At 47.0% G+C, this 13,448-nt stretch overlaps 1 protein-coding gene across 5 annotated transcripts in view; it reads right to left on the bottom strand.

The window, feature by feature from the left end:
* LIMS2 (LIM zinc finger domain containing 2) overlaps positions 1-13,448 on the bottom strand; it is an 81,721-nt gene that overhangs the window by 5,632 nt on the left and 62,641 nt on the right. For all 5 annotated transcript variants that reach the window (XM_029060311.2, XM_029060322.2, XM_007670304.3 and 2 more), the window contains exons 5-9: positions 8,816-8,965; positions 8,075-8,225; positions 7,378-7,470; positions 3,645-3,693; positions 3,397-3,472 (exon numbers count right to left, since the gene is read on the bottom strand). In XM_029060311.2, coding sequence (XP_028916144.1) covers positions 3,397-3,472; positions 3,645-3,693; positions 7,378-7,470; positions 8,075-8,225; positions 8,816-8,965 — 519 coding nt within the window. The remainder of the gene's footprint in view (positions 1-3,396; positions 3,473-3,644; positions 3,694-7,377; positions 7,471-8,074; positions 8,226-8,815; positions 8,966-13,448) is intronic.

Below are 13,448 nucleotides of genomic sequence, written 5' to 3'. Positions count from 1 at the left end.
GAGGCAGACATTAATAAAAATAAATTATGGGTATGCACATAAGTGCTGTGGAACTGAGGGGGCGGTGAATAAAGGCAGCAAATCAGGGAAATGCAAACAGGAGTGGGAGGAAAGGAAATGAAGGCTTATTCAGGGATGGCCTCTTGGAGGAGATGGACCCTCAACAAGGCTTTGAAGCGAGGGAGAGTCACTGTCTGTCAGATATGAAAAGGGAGGGCGTTCCAGGCCGGAAGCAGGACGTGGGCGAGAGGTTGGTGGCGAGAAAGACAAGATCAAGGCACAGTGAGTAGGCTGGCATTAGAGGAGCAAAATATGAGGGCAGGGATATAGTAGGAGAGCAGCAAGGTGAGGTAGGAGGGGGCAAGGTGATAGAGTGCTTTAAAGCCAAAGGTGAGGAGTTTTTGTTTGACGCAGAGGTGGATAGGCAACGACTGGAGGTTCTCGAGGAGTGGGGAAACATAGACTGAGCAATTTTGTAGAAAAATGGTCCAGGCAGCAGAGTGAAGCATGGACTGGAGTGGGGAGAGACAGAAGACAGGGAGGTCAGCAAGGAGGACAATACAATAATGAAGGCGGGATAGGATAAGTGCTTGGATTAACATGGTATTAGTTTGGATGGAGAGCAAAGTATGGATTTTAGCAATGTTGTGAAGGTTGAACCGACAGGATTTAGGGGTAGATTGAAGATGTGAATTGAATGAGAGAGAGGAGTCAAAGATAATGGCAAGGTAATGGGCTTGTGAGACAGAAAAGACATTAGTGCTGTCTACAGTGACAGGACAATCAGGGGGAAGACAGGGTATGTGTGGGAAGATACAGATTTCTGTTTGGGACATGTCAAGTATGAGGTGACAGCAGGTAATCCAAGTAGAAATGTATTGAAGGTAGGAGGAAATGCGAGACTGGGAGACAGATCAGGTCTAGAGAAGTAGATTTTGGAATCATCTGCACAGAAGTGCAGAAGGGAGCAAATAAATTCTCCAAGGGAGTGGGTGTAGATGGAGGTTAGAATGGGACCCAGAACTGAACCTTGAGGAACCACGTATTTCCTGAAATAATTCCCCTTTTAGGGGCAGACCTTTCGAAAGGCATCTGAGAAGGGTTTGATGGAATCTCCCCAAGGCCCAGTCTCTTCATAGGTCCTGTGTTAGGGACTCCTATGGTAACCCAGTGCCAAGATGGAGGGGGATTTCGGGGACAGACTGGTAAAATTCCACTCTTTTCTTCAATTAAACAGTCATTCAGACCTCAGAGGCTGGGTAATTGTGGCCACGTGGAGGGAGAGCTGCCCGAGGGCTCGTGAGTAACTGTGGCTGCGTGGAACTGCCCAGAATCCGAGGAGGGGCTAAGTGCAGCAGACTAATGAGCATTTTCTGACTCACTTCAGATCAACCCCAACAAAATCCCACATGGAGGAAGACCAAATCCCCTAGAGTAGCAATTGCCTAGGCTGCTCCACCTCCAGCTGAGGAGCTGGAAATAGCTTTAGATGAAATTAACTCAGATATTGGTAAGGGCTGAGAGCTCTCAGACACCAGAGATTTTACCCCATGAGGCTAAATTCCCATACTTTCTGTCTCCTGTTGCCCTGAGTCAGGCTGGCAGTTGGCCAAGCATCCCAGAATGTACTACGGAACAGAATTCCCCCTGCTCTCACTGCTTTCCTGGAGTCTGAGGTTCTCTTGACACTTCTCTATGGGAATCCCCCAAAAATGTAGTCCCTAGAGGCAATGACACGGGGTGGGGAGGACTTTTTTTTTCTTTTTAATGGTATTTGTTAAGTGCTTACTCTGTGACATTCATTCATTCAATAGTATTCAATAGTATTGAGTGCTTACTATGTGCAGAACACTGTACTAAGCGCTTGGAATGTACAATTCAGCAACAGATAGAGACAATCCCTGCCCGCTGACGGGCTTACAGTCTAATCGGGGGCTATTAAGTGCTGGGGTAGGTATAAATTAATCAGATCGGATACAATCCCCCTCATGGGGATGACAGTCTAAATAAGACAGAGAACCCGCATCCTCATTTTACTGTTGAAACTGAGGCACAGAGAAGTGAAGTGACTTGACCAAGGTCACTCAGCAAGCAGTTGGCAGAGCTGGGATTAGAACCCAGGTCCTCCTTACTCCCAGGCCCATGCTCTCTCCACTAGGACATGCTGTTTCTTACAGATTTAATGATGGCATTTGTTAAACACTAACTATATGCCAGCCACTGTACTAAACACCGGGGTGGATACAAGCAAATCGAGTTGGACACCGTCCCTGTTCCATGTGGGGCTCACAGTCTCACTCCCCATTTTACAGAGGAGGTAACTGAGGCACAGAGAAGTGAAATACTTCCCCAGAGTCACACAGCAGACAAGTGGAGGAGCCGGGATTATAATAATAATAATAATGATGTTGGTATTTGTCAAGTGCTTACTATGTGCAGAGCACTGTTCTAAGTGTTGGGGTAGATACAGGGTAATCAGGTTGTCTCACATGAGGCTCACTGTTAATCCCCATTTTACAGATGAGGGAACTGAGGCACAGAGAAGTGAAGTGACTTGCCCACAGTCACACATCTGACAAGTGGCAGAGCCGGGATTAGAACCCATGACCTCTGACTCCCAAGCATGTACACTAAGTACTCTGTAGGAGCTGGAGTTTGGGTGAATAGCAAGTGCTTAAGCGGGTAGGGATCCAAATACGTGAATCTCCCTGACTCAGTCTCCCTTGTCTCTTCCTGTCTCAGTCTCTCTCTCTCTCTCTCTCTCTCGTGTTTTTCCATCTCCTTCTATCTTCTGGGGTCTCCGATCATTTCTTTCTCTCTCTGACTCTTGTCTCTGTCTGTCTCTGGTCATCTCCGTGTGTCTCCCTCCGCCTGCACTGATTCAACCACCGTCGACACTGCCAGACATTTGGCTCCTGCCTGCTGTTGGGTACTTAGGTGCTCTAGCCACCAATCGTAATACTCACCGAGCTTATGACAGCAAGGCATGGAGAGTACCACAGAGTTAATAAACATGATCCCTGGCCTCCTCCGCTGGAGCCAGAAGCTGACCTTAAAATGAGTTGCAAGTCAATGGCCGGAGTTTTAAAAATGACTCATGTCTCCTGGGAGCCGTAAAACTGCACAGGGGCGAAGAGTTGGAACCTGTGACATGATCTGATGCACTGAACTCCTACTGGAATCACCACCACCGGGGACCATACGGGTTTGAAAAGACGCAGCCCAGGCCCTGCCCTCGAGGAGCATACGGTCAATGAAATGCGATCCAAGGCTCCTACGGGAAGCTGACGGGAGCGGGAACAAGCGGCGGCGAGTGCGAAAGACACCATCCTTGTGCTCGATGTGTACCCTCCCCAAGGGAGAAGGGCTTCTCTTGGGAAGCCGCTGTCTACTTACTTCAGGGTGAGCTTGATATTGCAGGTGGAACAGGAGAAGCAGTTCACACACCAGGCCTTGTTGAGAGCTGACACCACTGCAAAACACACAAACAGAGGAATTCAACCCCCGCCCGTTGCCGTGACCTCAGCCTGAATGCCGCGAGGCCAGATGTGCGGAGAGAACCGTCTCCCACTCAGAGGGCTCCACAGCTGCACTCATCACAGCCGTGAGAGAAAAATCCCAAATGAGCCCAGAACACTTCTTACCGTCTCCCTCGATCACGTGACTGCAGTTGTAGCAGACGTCTCCAAAGAGCTGTGGGCAGAAGAGACACAGCGGCAAGTTATTTCGATGACAGCGAAGGGGCCCGTCTTCCCCCGGACAACCAGCTGCAGCGAAAATGAAGAAACCCTACACATGGGAATTCACAGATCCTGCAGAAAAAACCTTAGATAACACTGAATAGGGTCTCTCAATCTCTTCCCCAGCCCTCTGAGTCAATCAAATCCTAACCTGGCAAGCTCTTGGAAGGCATCTCTCTCTTTTTATTCTTCCAGCTCTCAATCGATCGTATGTACTGAGAGAGCTCACTGTGTGCAGTGTACTCTACTCAGCACTTGGGAGAGTAGATTTCAACAGAGTTGGTAGACGCATTACAACTTTGGTTCTTGCCAGGTTCGTTACCTGAGCTGCGCACCACAGAGAGGGCTGTTCTTCTAATATTTCCAGAATCCTTTCCTACCAAGCGGTTCAAAGTATTTGACCTATCTTCCTTAACTCAGGATCACCCCACATCCTCAGGTAATGAGAAGGGCATAGGACTCCTCAAAGGGGAGAATAAGGCTGGGGAGAACCTCCTTTCCCTCAGAATACTGCAGGCTGCATATCTAAAACAACCAGGTCCAAACTGAGTGTTTAACACAGTGCTCTCTAACAAGCTTGGTGTTGTGGGAAGTGGAATGTGTCTACCATCTCTATTTTATTGTACTTTCCCAAGGACTTAGTTCAGTGTTCTGCACTAGTAATCCCTCAATAAATATCATCGATCTTTTGACTGATTGGTGATCCAGTGAACCGAGGCGGAGAGCCGAAGCCCCACTGTTCAACCCAGTGCTTCATCCATTAAGTAAGAGTTCCTCAAAAGGTGGTCCTTTGAACAGGTTTGGGCCGTGAGGAAACTGGTTCACTGGCTTAGATGGTGTTTTTCCAACGTGACCCTTCAACCATGGCTACCGCTTCCACCATTGCTTTAAGTGAGGGAGATGCTCTGCTTTATAGCCACTGGCCAACTGCAGCTGTGGCTACTGTTTAAAAAGGAAGCCGGTCAGGGGTTGTGAGAGCACCGGCTACAGTAAGGTGGTGATGGTGCTGAAGCGAGGAGCAGAGCGGAGCCTGGTCTGGGAGGAGGGAAAGGAGGAGGAAGAGGAGGATGAGGACAAGGAAAACGAGAAGGATGAGGAGGACGAGGACAAGGATGAGGAAGAGGAGGAAAAGAAGGAGGAGCGGGAGGATAAAGATGAGGACAAGAATACAGACAAGGATCAGGATGAAGAGGAGGAGGTGCTCTGTACAAAGTAAGCACTCAATAAATACAATTGACTGAATGAGGACAAGGAGGATGAAGATGATGAGGATGAGGACAAGGATGAGGAAGAAGAAGAGAAGGATGAGAATGAAGATGAGGGGGAGGAGGACAAGGAGAAGGAGGAGGATTCCTTCATTCATTCAATCGTATTTATTGAGTGCTTACTGTGTGTGCAGAGCACTGTACTAAGCACTTGGGAATGTACAATACAACAATAAACTGGCAATCACTGTCTACAACAAGCTCACATTCTAGAGTGGGGGAGACAGACATCACAAATAAAGAGGTATCGATACAATAAATAAAATTATAGATAGAGAGGTAAGTGTTTGTGGGGCTGGGGTTTGGGGTGGGGAGAGCAAAGGGAGCAAGTCAGGGAAATGCAGAAGGAAGTGGAAGATGAGGAAAAGAGGGACGTAGGCTGGGAAGGCCTCTCGGAGGGGATGTGCCTTCCATAAGGCTTTGAAGTTGGGGAGAGTAATTATCTGGCGGATTTGAAAGAGGGCATTCCAGGCCAGAGGCAGGATGTGGGCCAGGAGTTGGCAGCGGGACAGGTTAGAATGAGGCCCAGTGAGGAGGTTAGCGGCGGCAGAGGAGCGGAGTGTGCGGGATGGGCTGTAGAAGGAGAGAAGCGAGGTGAGGTAGGAGGGGGCAAGGGGATGGAGAGCTTTAAAGCCAACGGGGAGGAGTTCTTGTTTAATACGGAGTTGGATAGGCAACCACTAGAGATTTTTGAGGAAGGGGGTGACATGCCCTGAATGTGCCTGTAGAAAGATGATCCGGGCAGCAATGAAGACGAGGACAAGAATGAAGACGAGGAAGAGGATAGAAGAGGGTCCGGGGCGTGGGCGGTAATCTGGGGAGTTGGGTCTCTTCTGCACACAGTTTAGCGCTCTTCCATAGTGGTTTACTTTACCCAAAACATTTATGAACTCTTGCACTCAATCTCCCTCTCTCAGATAAAAATAACTGCTGGGTCAGAATATTGCCCCAGGATAAGCAACTCCTGATGCCAAAATCTCTTAAGAAGCAATTACAAGTCAAAGCCAACTCCCACAAGCCACACCGCAAGAAACCTTTCCCTCAGAGTTGACAAATAAGAGGAAGGAGCTCTCTTATCAGAGGCATGGAAGTTCCAGAAAACACCAGACCCCACACCTTGTACTTGGCCATTTGAAAGTACAGAGGCCTCGAAACAATAAAAAGCCACCCATGTCCTCAACAGCCAGGCTCTTGTTCTCTGCCACAACAGCATTAGTCAATCATATTTATTGAGCGCTTACTGTGTGCAGAGCACTGTACTAAGCACTTGGGAGAGTACAATATAAGACACATTCCCTGCCCACAATGACCTTACAATCTAAAGGAGGAGACAAGACAGTAATATAAATTACAGATATGTACATAAATTTCAGATATGATACATAATACAGATATGAGAGGCACAGGCGTGGCATTCATTAGAGCTGGCTTGTTTCCAATTTCGCCAGCAGGAACAATCTCCCCAGAGCCTATAAGGGCACAGCACCAGAGCTGCTCAAAATAATAATAATAATTGTGGTATTTATTAAGTGCTTATCATCTGTCAAGTACCTTGCTGATTGTTAGGGTAGATACGAGGTAATCAGGGACATAGTCCCCGTGCCACTTGGGGCTCACAGTCTGAATCCCCATTTTACAGATCAGGTAACCAGCAGAGAGAAGTTAAGTGACTTGCCCAAGATCACACAGCAGACAAGTGGCTGCTGGGATTAGAACCCACGTCCTCTGACTCCCAAGCTAAATGAGAGGCTGCTAGTCAAACACTCAACCATTTAGGCCAGCTACTGCTAGTGAGTTGTGAGGAAACTGCAGCATGGAAGAAGATGGAAGGAAAAATTTGCTGTCAGAAAGGACCATTAGGCATTGGAACACGCTTCGGAAGGAGATTTTAGGATCGATCACCTTTCTTGAAAACCTTTCGAGACTGGAAAAATCATCATCCTTCTAAAACGTAAGCTCATTGGAGGCAGAGAACGTGTCTACCAACTCTGTTACATTGTGCTCTCCCTAGAGCTTAGGACTGTGCTCTGCACACTGTAAGTGCTCAATAAATACCACTGACTTGATCGATCATCTGTTTGGGATGGTTTAGGTAAGGGTCTGTCTAAAGGCAGGGGAGATGGATTGGGTGACTTTTCTGAGTCCTTCAAAGAGTTTACATTGGGTGAAAGCCTTCAGTCTTAACTGATGGGGCAGACCCATTTCATCACTCTGGGGATGAGGTAAGGAGAGGCTACTAGTGATTTTACTGGGTCAAGGGGAGGGAGAGGCTACTAGTGATTTAGTGGCTCAACAGGCCCCATTTCTACCTGAAGCCTAAACGTGATCCCCTGGGTTTGTCATCCAACTTCCCCACAGCAGGTCAAATTTACCTGGTTGTAGTGGGTCTCACAGTACGCCAGACCCTTCTTCTCATAGTGTCGATGACCCAGAAATGGCTTCTCACATTTGGCGCACACAAAATGCTGGAGAAGGAAAAGTCATTACATGAATCCAAAACTTCAGAAAAAAAAATTCCAGGGGGTTGGGAAGGGTACCCAATGTGGACACCTGCTCTTCATAGTCTGATTTTCACATCTCTCTACGCAGAGAGAACGAGGGGAGTAACCCCAACTAGGGGATGGATGCCAGAGTGTCTTTTCAGGAACTCCATGGAGTCATGGGGACTTCAAGCAAACCGAGAGCTATCTGTGACAGCCAAATCTCAGTGACCTGTGACAGAAGGGAGCAGAATAGCATGGAGGCTCAAAATACATGCAAGTCCAGAGACCTCATTTTAGTCAATAAGACAGTTAACCTCCTGCTTCCCTCAACCCTTCCCCAGAGCAATCAATTAGGAACAAAATGGACTGATTTCAGTTTCACCTTTTACTTTTGGAGGTGTTCTTAATGAATAGTGAATGGTAAAAACTTGAGGAACAGGAAGGAGAAAGAAAGAACCAGAAGGCCTGGGTAGTCCCTGGCCAGGACAAGGAAAGAGGGCACTTGGCAAGGAATTCTCAACGTTCCCTCGCATTTTCTTGCCAGAAGCACATCTTTCCCATCAGAATACGGTACTGAGGGCCTCACCTCGACGTGCCACTGCTTCCCCAGAGCGTTGACCACGCGCCCTTCGATGGGCCTGCGACAGGCGCCGCAGATGGGGATCCCCATCTTGTCATGGCAGGGCAGGCAGTAGAGCTCTCCTTTCAGCTCTCTGGCTTCAGCAGTCAGCTCCTTCCTGAAACACAAACCTGGGATCTTAGACCACCTCAGGCCTCCTCAGGAAGACTACCCTGGAGGCCTTCCAAGAAAGCGATGCTTGGGCAGGTGGGGGAGGGGGGCAAAAATCACAAAAGCAGAAATCTCCCAACACTGTCTACATCCTTCAAAAGATCATCTTTCAGTGTCTCCCAAGAAACACCAGCAGGCAGGGAACATTAATCACGGACCAGAAGAAATACTGCTCTCTCCTTTAAATCTGCCCCGTCCACCTTGTTTTGGCCAGACTTGAGGCCATAAAATTTGAGGCAGAGCCCCATCAAACAGAGGCTGTGCTGTGTGATCCATCTAACTGTCCCACAGGCTCAGAGTCATTAGCTAAGGGACGGCCAGCGTCAATCCATCAATGATATTTAGTGAGCGCTTTCTATTTGCAGAGCACCATACTAAGCGCTCGGGAGAGTGCAATACAATAGAATTAGCAGACGCAGTCCCTGCCCATAACGAGCTTACTAAAGTCTGGAGGGGGAGGCAGATAATAATATGAATAATTCATAATGAATAATTTAAAGATATGTACATAAGTGCGGTGGGGTCCAGGCTACCTACCCACAGTGCACGCAGTTGAAGTGGTCTGGATGGTACGAATCATTTTTGAACATCAGGGGCTGCTCGTCGATAATCAGGTGACACTTCTGGCAGATATACTTGCCCAGGCCCTTGGCTTTCTCTCGGTTGTGGCATGGTCTGCACAAGTGCCTAGGAGATAGGAATGAAATTAGCCCACAATCCATGCCATGTTGTGTTAGACCAGCCGTCCAGTCGGCTCAGAATCTGGTTTCTAGTTGTGGCAACAGAGGAAGCTTGGAAGAATCGTATGATGGTTGTCCTCTGTGATATCTATCTTCCCAGTTAAGGCAGCATTACCAAACATCTTTAACACTTTCCTCTAATAAACCTTAAGCCCTTCTTGAACCTTTTAACGTTTCCAACATTTTCCCCAGAATCCCTAACGAAAGGCAAAAAGAGTGGATCCTGAGACTGTAAGACCCAGATTCTGAGCTTCCAATGGATATTATGACCTCCTCCCAGATCGAGGGAGCATTCTCCTGTTTATTGACCTACTCTGAGTCCTTCTATGGGATCTCACAGTAACCTTTCCACCCAAACCACTACACTGTTAGAATGGCCTCAAAAATCATTACCTAAACTTCCTTTTGCTTATCTTTTCTAAACATCCCACATTTTAAAATAGAACTTCTTCCCAGCCAAACCCGGTACCCTCCCCCTTTCTTTTCCATCACTGCAGACAACACCACTACCCTTCCTGTCTCACAAACTCATAACCTGGGCATCAGCCTCAACTTATGGTTCTCATTTATTATTAGTAGCAGTAATAATAATAATAATGGTATTTAAGTGTTTACTGTATGCCAAGCACTGATCTAAGTGCTGGAGTAGATACAAGGTAATCAGGTTGGACACAGTCCCTGCCCCATATGAGGCTCACAGTCTTAATCCCCATTTTACAGATGAGGTAACTGAGGCCCAGAGAAATTAAGTGAATTGCCCAAGGTCACACAGCAGACAGGTGACGAAGCCAGGATTAGAACCCACGCCCTCTGACTTCCAATTCTGTGCTCCTGCCATGCTGCTTCTCAACCCACATATTCAGTAAGTCACCAAATCCTGTCGGTTCTCCCTTCACAACAGCACTAAAATCCACCCTTTTCCTCTCCATCCAAACTGATCCAAGTACACAACATATTTCATCTTAACAGGCTGACTTCTCTTTCCTCCTGTCTCTCCCCTCTCCAGCCTACACTGCACTCCACTGCCCAGATCATTTTTCTAAAAATGCATTCAGTCCACATCTCCCAACTCCTGCCCACCCACCTCCACATCAGCCAAATCAGCTTTGAAGCACTCAATGAGCTCTCTGCCTCCCACCTCGATGAGTTTCTGCCACAACCCAGTCCTCAATTTCACTCCTCTAATGCCAACCTCCTCATTGTACCTGAGCTCGTCTGTCTCACCACCGACCCCTTGCCAAGTCCCCTCTCTGGCCTGGAACTTCCTCCCCCTTCACATCCGACAGACCTCCTACTCTCCCCACCTTCAGAGCCTTATTAAAATCCAAGATGCCTTCCTCTCATTTCCTCTCCTCCCTTGCCCATGTCACCTATGCAGCTGGAGCTATATCCTTTAAGCACTTGATATTTCCTCCACCTCCAGCCCCATGGCATTTTTTACCTATCTGTAATTTATTCATTTATATCAATGCCTGTCTCCCCATCTAGACAGTAAGCTCCTTGCATCTGGGAACAAGTGTACCAACTCTATGGTATTGTGCTTTCCAAAGCTCTTAAGACAGTGCTCCATAAACAGGTGCTCAATAAATACCATCAATTGACCTATAAGCATTCGAATAAAGTCTTCTTTTTGAACGTTTCCAGATCAATTTGTGAAATAACCACCGTCTCCTCTAACGTGAGATTCACTGGGGGTGGGGGAGGGATGGATGTGCGCACTCAAACACACTTCTAGACACAACTTGCATTATCTGAACCAGTTTCTATTCTTGGATTCACCTCCATGTGCAAACAGGGAATTAGTGGTTCAGCATAGTGGACAAAGGGTGGGGCAGAGGGGATGGGGCAGAAATGACAGAATCTCTACAGTAATAACAATAACAATAATAATAATGGATATTTTTTAAAGACTTTCTATGTACCAAGCTGGGGTAGATACAAGATAACACAAGGGACTCCCAGTCGAATCCCCATTTAACAAGATGAGGAAACAAGCACAGAGAAGTTGAATTACTTGCCCGAGGTCACACAGCAGTATGTGGTGCATCCTTAAATGGCTAAGGAAATACCTGAGATCACAATGGACACCCAATACAAGTGAAATCCCGTTACGACAAAATTCCTTGGAATGTCCAATTAAATTTGTTCTACTGGATCCGTGTTGTGATGGAGTTTGGTCAAGTGCTCCTCCCATGGTTGTTCTGAGTGGTTTCTTGGCCACCCATGGGTCCCCCTACTCCCCTACTTATAGTGGTCTCTGGTTCAACTGCTTTTAGTAACTCTGGGAGGCTCCTGAATAGCTCAGCTGGATCCGACATGAGTTTCAGCCCACCAAGGTGTAACAGGAAGGGAAAATGGCCCCCATGTGCCAAGACAGCAAGGATGTTCCTTGGCAACATGAGGGGGAAGAGAGCAGAAAGAGACCATCTGAGCAGCCAGAAATCAATAAAGCGATGGTATTTATTGAGCGCGTAGTGTGTGCCGAGCACTGTACTAAGCGCTTGGGCGAGTGCAATATAAGAAATAACAGAGTTGGTAGACGTGTTCTCCGTCCACAACGAGCTTACGGTCTAGAGGATGAGCTTACAGTCATTCCAAACTCTGAAGGATGAAGAGAGAGGAAGCAGCCCTGGAGATGCCAGGCAGCTGGGATGCAGGCTGGGAGTGATCCCTCTTTACTACGCCCAGAAATCATCACAGTCCTGAGGTTCACCTTCTGTCTGCAGTGGCCTAGGGCTGCTCCATTACAAAAAAAAAAAAAGATTTCCCCTCCACTCCCTGGCAACGGCCTCTGCTCATCAGATGGAGCACATTCTAGATAGCCCCAAGGATGCAAATGTTTATACTGTACGTGAACCTCTCAACCCGGCTCTTGGTCTAATGGCAAAAGCGGAGCTCTAAAAATCAGGAGGTAGCGGTGAAATACATGGCAGAGCTAGAATTTCTCCACTTCTCCCCATTCCATACACTGTGGGGCATGTCTTCAGGAAGATGAGAACAAAATGGAGGCCAGCATTCAGAGAAGGCACCTTATTGCAGCTCCTCAAGAGGTTAGTAGAGTCAGAAATATTTTGTTATAAAGTTTGGTGGCTCACAGCCAACGAGATGGGAAATTTATAGAAAAGTTAAGAGGGATCAGGCTAGGAAGATTTCATTACAGTGAATGATTCACAGTACTAATATTCTACCAGAATTTTACCTGAATGTGCGTATGCACCAGAATGCCTAAAGGAGCATCTTGTGCACATATTTCTCGGGATGAGGCATAAATTGAATACAAGTAAGGTCAGCAAAAATGATCTTAAAGATACAGTATGGCACAATGCAAATGACAGGAATTAACAATAACAACACTTGCGATATTTGTTAAGCACTTACTGTGTTCCAGACACGGTACTAAGCAATGGGGTGGATAAAAGCAAATGAGGTTGGACACAGTCCCTGTCCCATGTGGGGCTCACAGTCTCAATCCCTATTTTACAGATGAGGGAACTGAGGCAGAGGGAAGTGAAGTGTCAGGAGTCAGGATTAGAATCCATTACCTTCTGACTCCTAGGCCCGGGCTCTATCAACTACGCCATGCTGTTTCCCAATTATTTTAAACACCCCCCATAGAAGAAAATGTAGAGGATTGGTGGACTCCCTGATCTGTGGCACGTGACTCTCCGTTTTACTGTCTCTGAATTTGCTGCAATTGATTAATCACTCATATTTAGTGAGCACTTACTGTGTGTAGAGCACTGTACTAAGCATTTAGCAGAGTACAATATAACAGAGGTGGTAAACACATCCCCTATTCAGGGCCCCAGGATGCAAATATTTATACTGTATGTGGACCTCTCAGCCCTGCTGTTGATCTAATGGCAAAAGCAGAGCTCTAGAAATCAGGAGACCTGGGTTCTAGTCCTGCCTTGACAGGCAGGGGAATGCCTGCTGGGGCTCTATCAACTGTGGGGAAAGCTTGGAAGCAAAGACTCACTGAGGGCATCTTCATCATAGAAACGCTTAATGCACCCTCCACCATGCCATTGAAGGACAGGTTCAAAGGGACCGGAAATCTCTCCTGAAGACGACCCAAGAAATGAGGACTTGCACTGAACAGAACTCACTCCCAGTGAATAAAACTTCATCAACAAAATTCTACATTCATGATACCGTTTGTTACCGACACAACTAGGTCTCAGAACTTTTGTCTATCCACACCAGATTTGCAGATACTAAAAATAGTAATAATAAGCTCTTACTCTATGCCAAACACTATACTAAGTACTGAGGTGGGTACAAGATAATAATAAGATAATAATAATAATTATTATATTTGTTAAGTGCTTACTACATGCTGACCACTGTTCTAAGCTCTGGGGTAGATCCAGGGTAATCAGATTGTCCCATGAGGGGCTCACATTTTTTTAATTCCCACTTTTACAGAT

This window comes from Ornithorhynchus anatinus, chromosome 1 (assembly GCF_004115215.2).
Source record: "Ornithorhynchus anatinus isolate Pmale09 chromosome 1, mOrnAna1.pri.v4, whole genome shotgun sequence".
Taxonomy (NCBI): domain Eukaryota; kingdom Metazoa; phylum Chordata; class Mammalia; order Monotremata; family Ornithorhynchidae; genus Ornithorhynchus; species Ornithorhynchus anatinus.
Note: the sequence above shows the minus strand (reverse complement) of the source record. Positions and strands in the feature narration are given on the sequence as shown.